This window comes from Physella acuta, unplaced genomic scaffold, assembly GCF_028476545.2.
Source record: "Physella acuta isolate Inbredline_101_S28 unplaced genomic scaffold, ASM2847654v3 ptg000040l, whole genome shotgun sequence".
Classification (NCBI taxonomy): domain Eukaryota; kingdom Metazoa; phylum Mollusca; class Gastropoda; family Physidae; genus Physella; species Physella acuta.
Window position 1 is genome coordinate 93,579 of NW_026731560.1, and position 16,860 is coordinate 110,438.

General features: G+C 36.1%; 1 protein-coding gene across 1 annotated transcript; it reads right to left on the minus strand.

The window, feature by feature from the left end:
- Window positions 1-7,389: 7,389 nt before the first annotated feature.
- On the minus strand, window positions 7,390-13,026 carry LOC131943897 (uncharacterized). Its single transcript, XM_059304213.1, has 3 exons — window positions 12,957-13,026; window positions 9,759-9,830; window positions 7,390-9,546 (listed from the first exon to the last, which is right to left on the minus strand). Exons 2-3 carry the CDS (start codon window positions 9,793-9,795, stop codon window positions 8,684-8,686), a joined length of 900 nt encoding a protein of 299 aa, XP_059160196.1. The 5' UTR covers window positions 9,796-9,830; window positions 12,957-13,026; the 3' UTR covers window positions 7,390-8,683.
- Between the last annotated feature and the right edge of the window lie 3,834 nt (window positions 13,027-16,860).

A 16,860-nucleotide genomic window follows, 5' to 3' on the forward strand; every position in this document is an offset into this window, starting at 1 on the left:
ATATTATAGGGAATTCCCGTCAACAATATGTGTGCAGTTCATCTGATGGAACATACCTTACAATTATATTTATAGTAATTCAAATGTATTTAAACATATTTAAACAAATAATATCATTATAAAATTTTCGACGGATAATAATATTTTAAAAACGATTTAAACATAAAACAATTCAAGTTTTAGAAAAAAAAAATATTTCGGAAGTTACCGTAGTTATGTGGACAAGCCTACATTAATATAAAATCTGAAGTTAAAAACTATCTTACCTATTTCAATAAATGCATATACATGTATATAATTACATTAAGTATAACAAAAGTATATTGCTTTTTATGTTTACAATACTCATTCAAACATAAAATAACTTACATTCAATTATTTCCTGAATGTCGAGATGTCATTTAAGAAATCACTCAAATGGGAACTACATTTTAAAGACAGTTTTAGTAACTGAACCATTTATTAATACGAAAAAATGCGATTTTAGTACAATTATAATAAAAGACTATGACAGTATTTTTTTATAAAGTCAAATTTTATTAACATAATACACTTTAGTACTGGCTATATTTAACAAAGTGAAACATAACTTATTGACAGCTTTACCTGAGATCTATGTAGAAATACTATTAATTTTAATAATAGGTGTATTAATTTAAAATAAAGTGATAGCGTAGCTAGAATAAAAATCGTAAAGCCTTGTTTAGAGCACTGAACACGTGCATATTTTTATTTAATCATCTTAAATCTTAGTGATTAATGAATTTGTTTACATTTACAGTTCATATTTTAAAAAAACGTATCTTTATACTGCCAAAAATTCAACAAAATGAAGAATATTTTAATTAAAACAACAATTTCATAGAAATATTTATTTAAAGTTTTAATTATCTTTACCGCTGTTATTTTAATAATGTTAGAAAAATATAAGAAAACCAAACAAATTTGTAGTTTAGTCAAGATGTTGGCTGTCCCTAGACCTTAAACTATGACGGGGGGGGGGGGGGGGGGGGGGTAGGTCACACTGAGCGGGGGATAATTGACGGCGGGGTAATTACTCCGGGGAAGACCGTAGCCTACTTTTCTTTTTACTTTCTCGTATATACGAAGTATAGAGAGAGTCTTGTAATCATGCCAAAAAAAATCGAGATATTTGGAAATCTCGACGTTTTACACCTCCCTGATTCTGAAAAACATAGTTTTGCAATCTTGTCCGTATGACTCTGTGTGTGTGTGTTTGTGTGTGTGTGTGTGTGTGTGTGAGTGTGTGTGTTTGTGTCTAAACACGATAACGTGAGTACCGTTAAAGCTAGTTTGATGACATTTCATATATAAGTATTTTATCAAACTCGTAGATCCGTAACAACATTTGAGCGATTTCCGATAACTGGAAGTGGAACTTTTTTACTTTCATTTTTTCAAAAGCCTACAACTTGAGTACTTTTTCAGATAGATAAATGAAATTTCATATGTAATTAAAAGATTTAATTACCTGCCTTCTGTCAAATTTTAAGTAATTTCCGTTGACCGGAAGTAGTAATTTCCACTATTTCCGATTTCTCAAAAAAAAAACACATGTAAATTTATGAAGTACTTATAATATACCGCACTATTATACACATTTTGTTTTGCGTTCACTTGGTGTGCAATGCTTTTTTCTACGAGATTCTTGTTACCAGCCAAGGGGGATAAAAAATTAAGTTATAATTTATTGGTTTGCCGCCCACATGGGGCCGCAACTGTTGATGTCGTTTTTTTCATGTTCTTCGGTGAGCGAATTTTACCCGTGTTCCATGTCATGTGACATGGGATTATGGGTAGTTTGTTCCTGTGGCCGTGTCATTCAGACCCAAGGCTGCTGTGGACACGGACGGTGTCGTTGTCTGTGATGTGTTGATCATGTAGACCTAATGAAGGGCTACTGCTTTTCTACGTTTCTACTGTCTACATAGCCGGTTGGCTTGGATGTTAATGTCTATAAATCCAGTATCTGACAACAGCGTCGTTCCATTGTGTGCTATATCTCAGGGTCAGCCCTTTTAAACACAACACCCCAGTGGGTAATAAGCATTCCCATAGAGTGAGTGTTACATTTTGGCATCCAACGTGGGGCTCGACCTTGAGTGGTAGGCATGGACAACAGCAATCCGATGTTCGAGAAGTTGTCGCAGGAGTTGGTCGAGCTGACGGTCATGATGGCGGAGCTACAAGACGCAAGTGCGCAGGGGCCCGTGACGGTGAAGGTATGTGCTCCAGTACACAGCGATCTGGACGAGTTCACCGGCCTTCTACCCACGGGAGGATTCGCAGGGGAAGCCAGACCGAAGATGGAGGACGCCCTGGAAACTGCTAATAGGCTGGAGGCGACATCTGAATCCCCAGTTGTAGCCACTTTAGCAGCTAACAGGAATGTCCAGGTCGATGCAGTAATGGCAGCTGTTCGCCAGGAGACGACGCCGCTGATGAGCAAGTTGAGCGTCTGGCGGAGAAGGTGGCAGATATCCTAGCCCGGAAACAACGGCCTTCCAGAGGAGCTTGTTACGGGTGCGGCTCTAGGGAGCACTTTGTCCGCAACTGCCCAAAGAAAGCTGACAGGCAATGGAGTCAGCAGCAGGGCAAATGCCAGCCTATCAGCGTCGGGGAGCGGATGCTGATGCGTGGTCTGCCAAGCTCCCAGCACAAGTTTACGCCACCGAGATCAGTACAGTGTCGAGCAACCACAGCTCAGGTTACCTCGCCTAGCGGCTGGAGGTACGGCTATCGGGTGTTCCGCCGAGGAGGAGGGTTGCAGCCGGAAGGTGCGCGTGAGGAGGGTAGACAGCCACACCATGAATGTCAGCTTCAGCGCGAGCAAGTTCATCGCTTGGGAGACAGACACAAGCAGAGGTCGGAGACGCCACCGGAGGAGAGGTCGACGGCGTAGAGGACGCCGCCGTGGTTGGCAGAGAACCGACTATACAATGTAAACCAGATAAACATAAAAAAACATCCGCTCTAATTTATTTCAGTTCTATTTCAGACTATCGCTCCGCTGGAACCTGAGCATGTGTCGGTAGTGTACGTATAACTTGTTGCTTTGCCCATTAACTGTTGATGTACCTGCCTGTGTACCCAGTGACCTATAGTGACCTGCTTAGAACAGCCATGAGGATGGGACACTATAATGGCCAGCTTATCTACATCTCTACGACTTTTGTATCTATCTGTTAATTTCCTTCATAGACCCTTTTCCAGCAATAACATCTTCTGCAGTTTGTCAGCCACATCTACATCATGTGTCGCACAAGACAACTCACATACGCCATTAGGTGTATGGAAACCAGTCACCTTCACTCCATAAATGTAGACCACCGGACTTTTATCACAACCAAACCATAAACTATAGGGCTGGTAAGTAGGTCACCAACCAGTTCTACGGCTCAATAAAACCTGCATGAGCCATAGAACTGTTTGGTGACCTACTTACCAGCCCTACAGTTGGACTGTCTCGCCTACTGTCATAAAAAAACCACATGTGATGCTTTTATAACCACAACTTCCCACCAGATTGTACTGGGCGTATTGGGGTGATTACATTCAGGACATGGATAGTTCTTTAGCCGTCCATTCCCTCTGTGTACCTGATCATATGACGCATCTTCCCAGTCCCTGTACTCATTATCCTATTTACTCTGCATTGGTAGCAAGGATATGGATCGACAGTGTCTTGTATAAACTTTGACTTGTATAGACTTATAAATCTAACGACTATCCAAACCGTTACGTCAGCAACAGCTTTTGTGAATTTAGTATATTCTTATCACGGTAATCAAGAGTAAAATTGTCTAACGATAACGTATTTACGAGTACAAATCTAACATGATCAGGATTTTTTCTACAGCTTTTGAAGTGTGTATTTAACGTAAAAAACGTGGGTACGTTCACCATCAAATTTCCAAAATTCGTGTGTTGTGTGCTTTTCGCTTTAATCATAAATCTGCCCGACCCACGTTTTTTGTCATCAAATGTATGAACAGTCATCACAAGAACCTGCACAGCTCGAGGAAGCACAAAATCTACGAGCAGTCATTGGTAGATCCCCTAGGGTCGGAAGAAAAATTTATTTTCTACTTTTTAGTCCACAAGAAAAACGTGGTTTTTTAAAAAGTTTTTTTTTAAGTATTTTATTTTCTCCTTTTTAGTCCGTTGCTACACATGAAAAACGTGGTTTTTAAAAAGTTTTTTATATAGTTTATTTTCTACTTTATCTAATGACTTGATTAAGTATGACTTGACTAAGCGTTTTTAAATACACGGACTAAAAATCTTGAGCGACCGATACGCTTTAAACAGAGAAGGGGCGTAATTTAATTAAGCTAATTTAGGTCTCTAATTGCTAGTTTTTTATGATTGCATCTGAAATTGTTATGTGAGCTTGGCAGTGCGAGACCCACAGCAGCCTACATGCCGTGACCAGGATTCGAACCTGGGTTGTCGCGGCCACAACGCGAAGTACTAACCACTATTTGATCACGGCCAGCGCGCTCACATCGATTGGGGCCGAAGTAACTGTGTCAATAGGCCTCCAGTCTTGTCGGTATCTTTAGAAATCATGTCCTCAATTTTAGGGTCCTTGGGGCGTAATTTAATTAAGCTAATTTAGGTCTCTAATTGCTAGTTTTTATGATTACATCTGAAATTGTTAGGCGAAAATAGCCTGCATGCCGAATTTCAGATGTCTAGAGCAATCAGAAGTGGGCTAATTTTCGTTGTCAATTTTAACAACAAACCCACAAACGCGAAGCTGAGTTAAGAAAAACGTGTTAAAAATAACCATTTTACAATGTAAACTTTTCATTGGCTATCATCATAAGAAAAAACCCATCATGAAACAATTATGAATATATTGGTTAAAGATAAGGACAACATCACAATAACATAAATGAGTAGGGAAAGTATTGAGTGAAATTACTTTTTATTGAGACTTATTTTATAATCTACAGTGAAGAAAGGAAATAAAATATAATACATTTATAATATATCGATTGGTCTTCTTGGCGTGCTATGTTATTAAGGTCAGCTGAAATATATGTTACGAGCCGACCCGCGGCGTATCATACGCCGCTATTTAGATGTTGTTTTTTCTACTTTTCAGTTATTCATAATTTGTGAATTCGACACTACCAACGCTGCCATTAAAAATATTTCTTTAAAGCACTATAAGGAGCTCGTTAAGGACGATAACCCCCCTCCTTCCCCCCCCCCCCCCCCCCTCCGTTAAAGTAAACTCCACTTAGTTACCCCCCCCCCCCCACGTTTAAAATCGTTTCAAACTAAATTATCTGCCCCTAATAGTCGTCACTAAACCCGGCTCTGTTTGTAAACATTTAGAGTGAACCACAGCTCACCAGACCATGTAGGGTTGGGGGTGGTAGTGAGCGCGTTTACAGCTTGTTTTCTAGCGTCCCCCAGAAGAGAATTATATATAGAGATTACTCAAAAACAAAATAACCTGAATGATTTCACATACGCATTGCGTTGTATTTTTTAAATTAAAATTTTATTTTTAAATTATACATTGATTACTATGTAAAATCTTAGGGTTATTTCTTTCGTTTATATATCTTGATTTTTTTCTGAAATCTATTTTTGCTGCCTCTTAATTATTAGCGTGAAATAACCTATTACAACAGCCATGGCTAAAGGGGGGAAAATGTGTGTCTTTGAGTATTTGTATTTTATTTGTTTCGTTGCGTCTTTTATTGTAAGGCTTAGGGATTGTGTTAACTTAGATTACATTAGACAATGATTATTATTGTCAGATAAGCTAATACAAAGGAATAATTTTTAAAATTGCGTAAATAGTTAAAATCGTTTTCAGGTTTAGATCATAGCCAGAAGTCTCAGCATTATTTTAGATTCAGTATATATTTGTAAAATATACCTATAATTTAAAGCATTTTAGATAGTTTAAAGGCTTTTAGAAATGACAAAATAATATAAAACGCTCTTACTAGAATAAAAATGACGAGCATACTAGTTTTTACAAACCATATTCTTATTAACATTAATTATTTTTCGTTAAACACATTTATGTTGATCATGTGTGTTATAGTTTTTATTAGGTGTCGTATATTTATCCTAAAATTTGTTTCGATATGTATGTCATTATTATTTCTTACTATCAAATCAGGAAAGTTAATAACTAACGTTATTCGTTTTCCATAACAAAAAAAATTAAGGAACGATGTCTATGGCTGATAGACTACCACTCGGTATACCTATATATATAATGTTTATATTCACTGATATTGTATAAGCCGACTGTTTTCCTATAGGTTACTAAGTATAATTGTTAGTATAATGATGCTAGTAGGCGGTAATCATCTTAATGTGCAATAATGTCGATCTTAATTAGAGTTATAAGCTACTGCTTCCGTTACTGAGCATGTTTTTATCAGCAGTTATAGATTAGTGAACGAATCTAAAAGCCAATCTTATACATAGTCTTTTGAATTGTTTAAAACAAACGTAGGCGCCATAGCGCTCACGGGATAGCCCGGGTCGCCAATATGCACCCTGCCTGGGCACCGGCGAACTCGCCTGATTAAATTTAGTGAATGACTATAACGTCACATCTAATCTTCTCACTGTTTAAAACGAACGTAGGCGCCATAGCGCCCACGGAAAAGACCTGGGTGCCAAATTGCACCCTGCCGAGGACCGCCCGTGCAAAATTATTTTTTTTTCAACCAGAAACTTTCTCGGGAATAATCTCTTCAATTTCCTAAAATTACATGGCACTCGGATAAACGGTGTCAAAACGCATCCGACTTTAATTTTGTATATACCTTATAAAGAGAAAAATCCTACCCTCCCGGGGCGCCCACTTGCTAATTTGAATTTTTGTTTTTACAGAAACCTCATCTAGAGTGTTCTATTCAACTCCATAAAGTTTGATGGCGATCGAATGAACGGCGTCAAGCTGCAATCGACTTTTTTTTACCTTATATAGAGAAAAAAAATCGCGACCTGCCGGGGCACTACACCAGGGAATTTGCTTTTTTTCCCCCACAGAAACCTCCCCAGGAGTATTCTCATTCACTTCCCAAAGTTTATGACGATTGTGTGAAAGGTTTAGTAATGCTTAAAAGACACACACATAGATTGCTTTATATCCAAATATATAATAGCCTTGGTTCGGACTTCTCTCTCTCCCTCTCTCTCTCCCCCTCTCTCTCTCTCTGTCTGTCCGCAAAATATTTTCGCCGGATATCACCTCAGAATCTACAGCGATATATCGAGAACTTGATACGGAATTTTGTTGAAAATAATATAGTAGATGTTTTAAATGTATAGCCACAATTTTTTTTAAGAAGAAAAATAAAAAATAAAGGCATATTCGAATGTAGAAAAACAGTTTTAATTATGCAACAGGAAAAGCATTTATATTTGTGAAAATGAACGCATAAAACTGTGACGTCACTAATGTTTATACATTAACTAATGACGTCATCTGCCGTGTTTAGAATAAAATAAAAAGAACTATTTCATTCAAATTTGATTTAGATCTACGTATACTATGAAATGTATACAATACATTTTTTCCGGCGTAAACTTATAAAATTTATTTTATCTATTTGGATTCTAGATCTAGAGATTCTAGATCTAGCTAGACTAGATCTAAATCTACGCAAAAACTAGACGTAGACGCTAATAAGTCGCTAAGATCTAGATTTAGACTCTATCTACTCTAGAATCTATTCCAAAAATAAATTTCTATATTAGGCCTAAAATATTTCAAGACTTAATTATTTTATACAAAATCTTTATTTGGAACTGGCTAATTTGAGATAAAAAAAATTATTTGAAAGAATAGGCATATTCGCGTAATTTTAAGTTTTTTTAAAATAAGTCTTTCATTCTCCGAGTTTGAAAAGGTGCCTAAATAGCAGAGATGATAGTGGACTTAAGTCTACGCAGGTGGTGCGGGATCGAGACACACCTAGTCAAACTTGGTTTTTTTATTTTTTTATATGTGAATCTTCCGATTTTAGACTAACGAAAGGAACTACTTCATTCAAATTTGATTTAGATCTAAATCTATAGATCTACACATCAAGACGTACGCTATGAAATATATACAATTTTATCGGTAAAACTAATACAAATTACTTAAAAAAAGATAATGACAATTGAATAGCCAGATTTTTAACGGAATCATATAAGTCACTTAGTCAGTGTGTGCCTATGTTGTTAAATGTGTCGGATTTTTAGCTAATTAGTTATTTCTTTGCTTTGTCACAAATATTGTTCAGCGTATAGTAAAGCACATTGCGTTTTGACCAATAACTATTTCATGAATTATTTTTCTCAAACAAGTACATTTTAAAATATATAGGCCTATAATTCACGTGAAACGGGTACCGATGGCTAGTATAATGGATGAGCATCATTACTAAACAATAATTGATAACTAGAATTCACCCTGATTATCATTTATTTGCATGACGTGTATTTCATAATAAGTAATTGTATACAACTGAGAGAGAAAACAAATTAAATTAGAATAACACGTATTATCGAGAAAAGAAACAAAAATATAGAAACAAAAATAAACCATATATGAAAAAAAAAATATTGATTCAATCCCCTGTAATTATTATGCATTAATCTATTCCGATAAGCTACTATCTTAGTTATCCTACATGTGCAAGTCCCACACCCCAGAAGCACTATAATTTAATCCACTATTGTTAACTCCACTGTGGGGATGAGCAGGCCAGTCATACCCCAGTCTGTAGACAGAAGCTCCACTGCTACCTTGACAGGTGCATGTATCGTAAAAGTATCTTGTTTGTGTCCCCATCTCATGGTTGAATACGTCTCTGTGTACCCAACTACCAACAGAGACCTGCTTCGAACAGCCATGGGGATGTGACACTATAATAGTCAGTTTGTCCTTATCTCTAACACTCTTGTACTTATCAGTTACTGTCTGATATAGAATTTTGACCTGCCTCAACATCTCTTCTAGCTTGTCACCTATTTCTGAGTCATGTGTTGCACAATACAACTCACTAACGTCTCCTTTAGTATGTGAACCACCCAACTTCCACCCCAATATTATAAATAACTTACTACCTTCTTCATCAAACCATAATCTACAGCTTGAACTACTAGCTGTTTTCGTATCAAAAACCAGATGAGTGGCTGTTAATACATGAACTCTCCACCATACTTTGTTGGGTGTAGCTGAAGTAACACAAGCAGGACATGGACAAGTGTTGCGGCATTTATCCCCCTCATCGAATTTTTTTATCTGCCCCACAATCCCAGTTCCTGTTGTTTTGGTGGATCCAACATGTATCCTAACCGTCAGGTCGGCTATTCCTTTTGTTAAGACTAAAAGGTCTTCGTCTTGGTAACCCACTGGAAAATGTTCCGCTGTTAACTCATTTATCGGTACTAAACTTGTATGGCCAGGATTTTTTGCACAGTTCTTTTGGTCGTTCTGTAAATTTATCTCCTCGTTTTCATTATGTTCTTCGTATACTTCGTGTATTCCTTTAGAGGTAAAGAAACAGATAATATATTAAAACTTGCTACCAAACATGACTAATTTCTGAAAAAAAATAGATACCCATGCAGGAGAAAAGATGTATTAAGCTATTTATACTTAATATCCTAAGCAACATTACAACCTGAACGGAATTAAGAAAGTATTTTGATATTTATGACACTAAGACCACCAAAAAAGTTGAAAAAATTCACTTTACCTGTGGAATATTTTTGTTCTTTATTTTCACTAGACATGATGTAGCGAACGTCTTAACAGTAACAACGTTTTACTGCATTGAAACAACATAATGAATGAACTCATCATTTAAATAAAAAATGAACACAATCAATGTAACTATTGCTTTCAAGATAAATGTAATAATTAATGTACAAACACACACTCACACACACTCACACACACATACATTCGTGTCAGTGTGTGATGTACATTTGGAAAAAATTTTAAACCAGTAAACTTGATTTTTTATAATTCAAATGCTATTGATACTTTCTTTATTTTGAGCTAAGCGTGCATATCATTACTAACAATACTTTTTAGAAATAAATTATTGTTATTTCTTTTATGAACAGTATAAGCCGTTTACTAGGTATAATGGGGGAACTTAGGTGACGCGTAGGCCTACCCACTAAGAAAAAAAAATAACTAGAAAGAAAAATTTAATTCAGAAGAAGTTTATTTTTGCTTTAGTGCAAATTTTAATTTAAAAAGATAATTATTTCAAAAAATTAATATTTAAGGATACGTAGCATGGACACTTAACGCAGACCTCCACATGAGAATTTAAGTATTGGAAACAAGATAACTTAACGAATTAACAGGCTTGTGAAAGGATCACTTATTCGATTGGTCCTTTTGAGAGTCTACGGAACATGACCAAAAAAATAAAGTAAAATTGGTATGGGCATGTCACACGGGACACAGGCCTATCAAATAAAGCAGGGGTGATTTCCCCTAAGCTTTCTCGAATAATCTGATATAACACTAGGGGATATTTCCACGCTCTATATGGCCTATTTAATGGTCTATCTCTTGTGTTGAACTACACAACATTCTAGCCATGAACGATCTCAACACATTCTTTCTTCTGATCAGTTGACTACTTCCCTATACACCCCGCTTGCTGATCATAATCACGCCTACATAACTTCTGAAAAAAATCAATACTCTGGTACAGGTAAAAATCAATCAGCTCTAGGCTTTAATGTTTACTGCAACAAGCTAGACAGAATACAGGTAGGCATGAGACACTAGGCCTGCATCAGGCGACAAGTAGGCCTGTAGCGATACACGGCATTGTAGGAAGTGTTCTGTTAACAGAAGAGTCCATGCAAATAGCTACCCGTTTTCTCAAAGTGGAAGAAGAGGGGGGGGGGGGGGGGGTAGAAGGCAGTAGTGTCCACCCCCATCCCTGTACACCATAGAAAATAAAGCGGGAGTGATCACCGCTAAACGTTTTCGAATATTCTTATATAACACACTAATGGCAACTTGGGATATAGATATGATTTTTAATCAATTTTTAAACACTTTAACTTTCTAAAGTCGAATAGAATCTCGTAGGAAAAGGACTGGCGCACCAAATGAACGCCAAACAATGTGTGTATAGTAGTACGTAATATCATTTTTTATAAATTCATATTGTTTTTTGGAGACATTGAAAGTAGCGTATATTACTACTTTCGGTCAACGGAATTTACTCAAACTTTTAAAGAAGGAAGAATATAGATCTTTTGCATTTTTGTGAAATTTCGTTTGTCTAAGTGAAACACTACTTAATTTAGAGACTTTTGGAAAACCAAAAGTAGAGTAAGTTCCACTTCCGTATATTGGAAATCGCTGAAAAGTTGAAGCAGAACTACAGATTTGATTTAATACTTATATGTGAAATCATCATCCTAGCAGTAACGGCACTCAAGTTATTGTGTTCACAGACCTACTCACATAACACACACACACACACACAGAGACATTCGAACAAGATTGCAAAAACTAAGTTTTTCCGACTCAGGGAAACGTAGAGATTTGTGAAAATCTCGATTTCGATTTGTATCAAGATTACAATACTTCTCTATATTTCTTATACGAGAAAGCAAAAACAATAATACAGTAAGTTAAAAGTGAACGCAAACACGTCACTGGATGGAGGCAGAGTTTCTTCCAGGCATCTCGTCGGGGGAGATGGACCCCCCCCCCGAAAATTTTTACCGCCCCCCCCCCCGAAGAAAGTCTACCCCCACCCCCCGAAAATTTCTAGTGCCCCCCCCCCCCGGAAAAAAAGTCTGGAAGAAACACTGGATGGAGGGCATCAAAGATTGGACTCGGCTGCGATTTACATAACTACTCAGAGTCATAACATTAGAAAAAATCAACTGATGTGTCCCTTCAATCAAAACATGTGTAAGGGGCGATGGATTGTTTGACTTAAATTCACAAGAATGTAAACAAAAATGGTCACAAGATGGTCCTAATTACCATCAAATAATACAACTGGTGAGTCCAATAGTTGCTAAATGGAAAACAAATTTGCTTTATACTGATAGTGTTCTATGTAATCAAGCAATAAGCAATTTATTCTACTGTCCTATAAATTCAATTCAATGACATCGTTCACATACACAAGAATCTTTAGAAACATTTTTTCAGCCGATGAGCATGCGATATGAACCATAACACTAAAAATAAAACATATTATCATTTCTTCTCTAGGATTTTTATCCCACATAAAGCAGTGCCAGAGCTGTCATTTTCTCTCTTTAGACCTGAATATGTCATGTGACTGCTTTGTTTTGTAGACTTACACTGAATTCTCTTGTCACTTTTCATCGTTCGATTATTTAGTATGCTTAAAGTTTTCTCAACGCGAGTATTTGTTGTTCTTTTTTCCCCCCTAAAATGACGTTTTTAAAGGGCCGAATGTTAATAACTATTTCCTTAGGAACAAAAAAACAACTGACTTATCATTTCCGTTGTAATCTTGTTTATTCTATTACGCCATATTGTTTATTGTTAATTGTTTATCGTGTTTCTGCCAACTTTTACCGGTCCGGATAAGAGAAATGAGGGTAGTACGAATAGCATACAAGTTAGTATTAGTAATTCCCAACGTTTAATACGTATGTCTAATGGAAAAAAAAAGATAAAGTTTAACATTTTTTTCTAGTCTTACTAAATATTTGATGATATAATTATCGTAAAAAGTTATTTGTATCCTTACTTTAATTTTAAAATTAAATTTTTAATAACGTCATTAAATGCATACTCTAAACAAAATAGTGATGTTTTACCATTTGAGTTTTGCTTGTATTTAACAAACTTATTTTCTTACTTCTATCCGTAATTTTCACCCACACCTTGGCTTATAGCTAAAACGTGTGTAAGTACATTAACTTCTTACCGTTAACAATTCGAGCACTATAGCGAGTACTAAATTACTAAAGCTGTTTGAAATCAATAAACTCCCAAACTTTAGCTAGAAAATCTACATAAATGAGCGTCTGTTGGATAAACCCGTTATGACCAAAGACTAATTTTAAAAATCCCCGATGTTGTTTTTTACAATCGGTTACAGCCATTTTTGCAAAAACATTTCAGAATTTTTATTATAAAAAATACAGTACGAGTTTGATAAGTTAGTTTTAGCTCAAACAAAGTGTTTTTGTACCTATGCTAAAGCAAAATTATTCTACTTTCTTTTAATCTAGCCTTAAAACTATATAATGGTACAACACACTTTTGTAATTCAACAGTAACGCACTAAATGGAAGTAAATGCACATTCAATCATTTTTTACTTTCTTTCTCGTATACGAAGTATAGAGAAAGTATTGTAATCGTGCAAAAAAAAATCGAGGTTTTTGCAAATCTCGACGTTTTACACCTCCCTGAGTCGGAAAAACATAGTTTTGCAATTTTGTCCGTATGTCTGTGTGTGTGTGTGTGTTTGCGTCTGTCAACACTATAACTTGAGTATCGTTACAGCTAGGGTGATGAAATTTCATATATAAGTATATCTGTATCAACTTTTTAGCAATTTCCGATATTTTTTCTACTTTCAAGGTTTTAAAAGCCTATAATTTGAATACTATTTGAGATAAATAAATTAAATTTTACATTTACAAAAACAAAATCTAATTCTCTGCATTCTCTCAAATTTTGAGTAATTTCCTTTGACCAGAAGTAGTAATTTATGCTATTTCCCATTTCTCAAAAAAAAAACACGTGTGAATTTATAAAGTACTAATAATATTTAGTACTATTATTACTATTATACACATTTTGTTTGGCGTTCACATGGTGCGCTATTCTTTTTTCTACGAGATTCTATTGTGATGTATTTGTTTATATAAAGTGTGTGTGAGAGTGGCCTCCCCTTGTAAGTGGTGTGCCAGCGAGAAAAAGACGTGTGTAAGCAGTGTGTGATATGGTCAGCAGAGCGTAACCTGAGTTTGTCTTAAGAAGTAGGAGTGTTTTGGAGTTGAAGGTTATCTGTGTTTCTCGGTTGTACTTGAAAGATTATATTTTATTGTGATAAATGAACGTTGGACTCTGTTTTTAATTGTGTTATGGCTAGTTCCCAACAGAAAGACGTCAACTGAGCATAACAAGTGAGGGCTTAAGTCCGGGATGTGAAACAACAAGATTTTTGACAAGTTTTTACCCCTAGACAAAAAGGAAAATTTCGAGTATCAACAGCAGCGTCACAACCGACTAGAAACTTTCTAGTATTAACGGCATCGTTACAGCCGACTAGAAAACATCTAATATTAACGGCATCGTTACAGCCGACTGGAAAGTGTCTAGTATCAACGGCAGCGTCACAACCGACTGGAAAATTTCTAGTATCAACGGCAGTGTCACAACCGACGGGAAAATTTCTAGTATTAACGGCATCGTTACAGCCGACTAGAAAAAATCTAGTATTAACGGCAGCAGTCATCGCCGACCGGAAAAGACTTAGTATCAACAGCCACAAAACTTGTGAACAGTGCTGCAGACATCATGGCCATAAATAATGAAGTTAAAAATACAGTGATAAAGCTAGGAGAGAAGTTGAGAGAACTTGCTAGCTACAAAGTTGACTACATTAGCATATCAAGTAAGTTATCAAATTTTAGAGCTACAATATTAGCATCTCAGTCCTTGAGCACATCAGAAGCAAATCATTGCGTCGCCACCAACATGAAAGCTCTAGCTACTGTCCCACTTGCAGAAGACCTAGTCAACCAGACACGCAATCTAGGCAACAAGTCAACAGAGTGGAGAACTAGGTCAAGGGCAGCTGAGCAGAAGGTAACTTTAATCCAGTATCAAGTTCATAGTCTTTTCAAAGATACTAATGAGACTTTAATCATAGTTAAAGACTGTGATGTCAAAATAGCAGGATCGGAACAAAAATGATTGGACTCCAGAGCCAGAGCTGAGCAGAAGAGCCAGAGCCAACATCAGTGCCAGAGCCCGTGCCAGAGCCAGTGCCAGAGCCAAAGTCAGAGCCAGAGCCCGTGCCAGAGCCCGTGCCAGAGCCAAAACCAGAGCCAGAGCCAAAACCAGAGCCAGAGCCAAAACCAGAGCCAGAGCCAAAACCAGAGCCAGAGCCGAAACCAGAGCCAGAGCCAGAGCCGGAGCCAAAACCAGAGCCAAAGCCAAAACCAGAGCCAAAGCCAGAGCCAAAACCAAAACCAGAGCCAGAGCCAAAACCAGAGCCAAAGCCAGAGCCGAAACCAGAGCCAAAGCCAGAGTGAGATCCAGATCGACATCCAGAGCCAGAATACTGTACCAAAATTAGAGTGGTGTACGAACTTGTATTATATGAATAGCTTCTAGTTTTCATTGTCATCATTGACTAGATTTATTTCAATATATCTCACTTCATAAAACGAAAGGAAAGTAACATTGTTCTGATGTCTTGTGATTCAATTCAAATGCTTTATTAATGACAAATGTTTTTTTAAAAACCTAGTTGACTTATAGACTAGACGTATAAAGCTATAAGTAGTGAATTCATGCGTACGTCCAACATTTTATTGTAGAGATATAATTTTTTTACCCGCCATCATTTATTTATAGGGAGATTTAAAGCATGTAAAAGATCAGATAAATATTGTATTAAAATTTTTACTGTACATGTTAAGTAGTTGTGCAAGATACACCTTAGAAATGCTGTCTTGTAGTTAGTTCTTGGTTTGGCGGAGAGAAGCCAAAAAGGAAACGCAGGCTAAAACAATACCTAAGAGAGTTGGATGGCCTACTATTCCAAAATTAGAATAATGTACGAATTTGTAGTATAGGTATAGCTTCTAGCTTTCAGTTATCATCATGTAATAGATTCCTTCAACATTTTTCATTTATATAACCCCGGAAAGGGTAACTACTGTAAAAAGATTTCACCAAATGAAAAGAAGAAATCTATTTTTTTAAGGGAGGAGGTGTGATGTATTTGTTTATATAAAGTGTGTATGAGAGTGGCCTCCCTTTGTAATTGGTGTGCCAGCGAGAAAAAGACGTGTGTAAGCAGTGTGTGATATGGTCAGCAGAGCGTAACCTGAGTTTGTCTTAAGAAGTAGGAGTGTTTTGGAGTTGAAGGTTATCTGTGTTTCTCGGTTGTACTTGAAAGATTATATTTTATTGTGATAAATGAACGTTGGACTCTGTTTTTAACAGTGGCGGAACTAGAAAAATTGGGCCACCCCGCAAAAAATTATTTTGGGCCCCCCATATATGTATATATACATGTATATATACATATATACATATATATATATATATATATATATATATATATATATATATATATATATATATATATATATATATATAAACACACAATACGAACATAGGATACTCATTTCTGGCCTCATCGGGTTTTGAAAACAAAAATTCAATTAAATCTAACCACAACAACATGTCATGTGTATGAGTGCTTTGATCTGTTTTAATTTATGTTTGCCTTAATACCTTTACTAACTAAGTCGGTCAAAAGTATATAAATCATGAAGCTTTGTATAAGTAATGGTATCTCGTGTTATTTTTATTCCTATGTTTTTTTTTTATTTATATTATTAGTTTTGACTACATTTTATTATTATACTATACCATTCTTTAGTACTTTTTTTTCAAATAATAATTAAGATAAGTAACTGCTGTTTAATTTGATTATTACAAATCTATTAAAAGGAGCTTATGAGCACCCCTATTTGGCTATTTGAAAAAAGGGAAATATTTTATGGTTGTGGTATGAACGTTTGCCTATCTTTCACACTACAGCTTATGTGTATACTAGGCATACTGCCTAGCTTCGCTTAG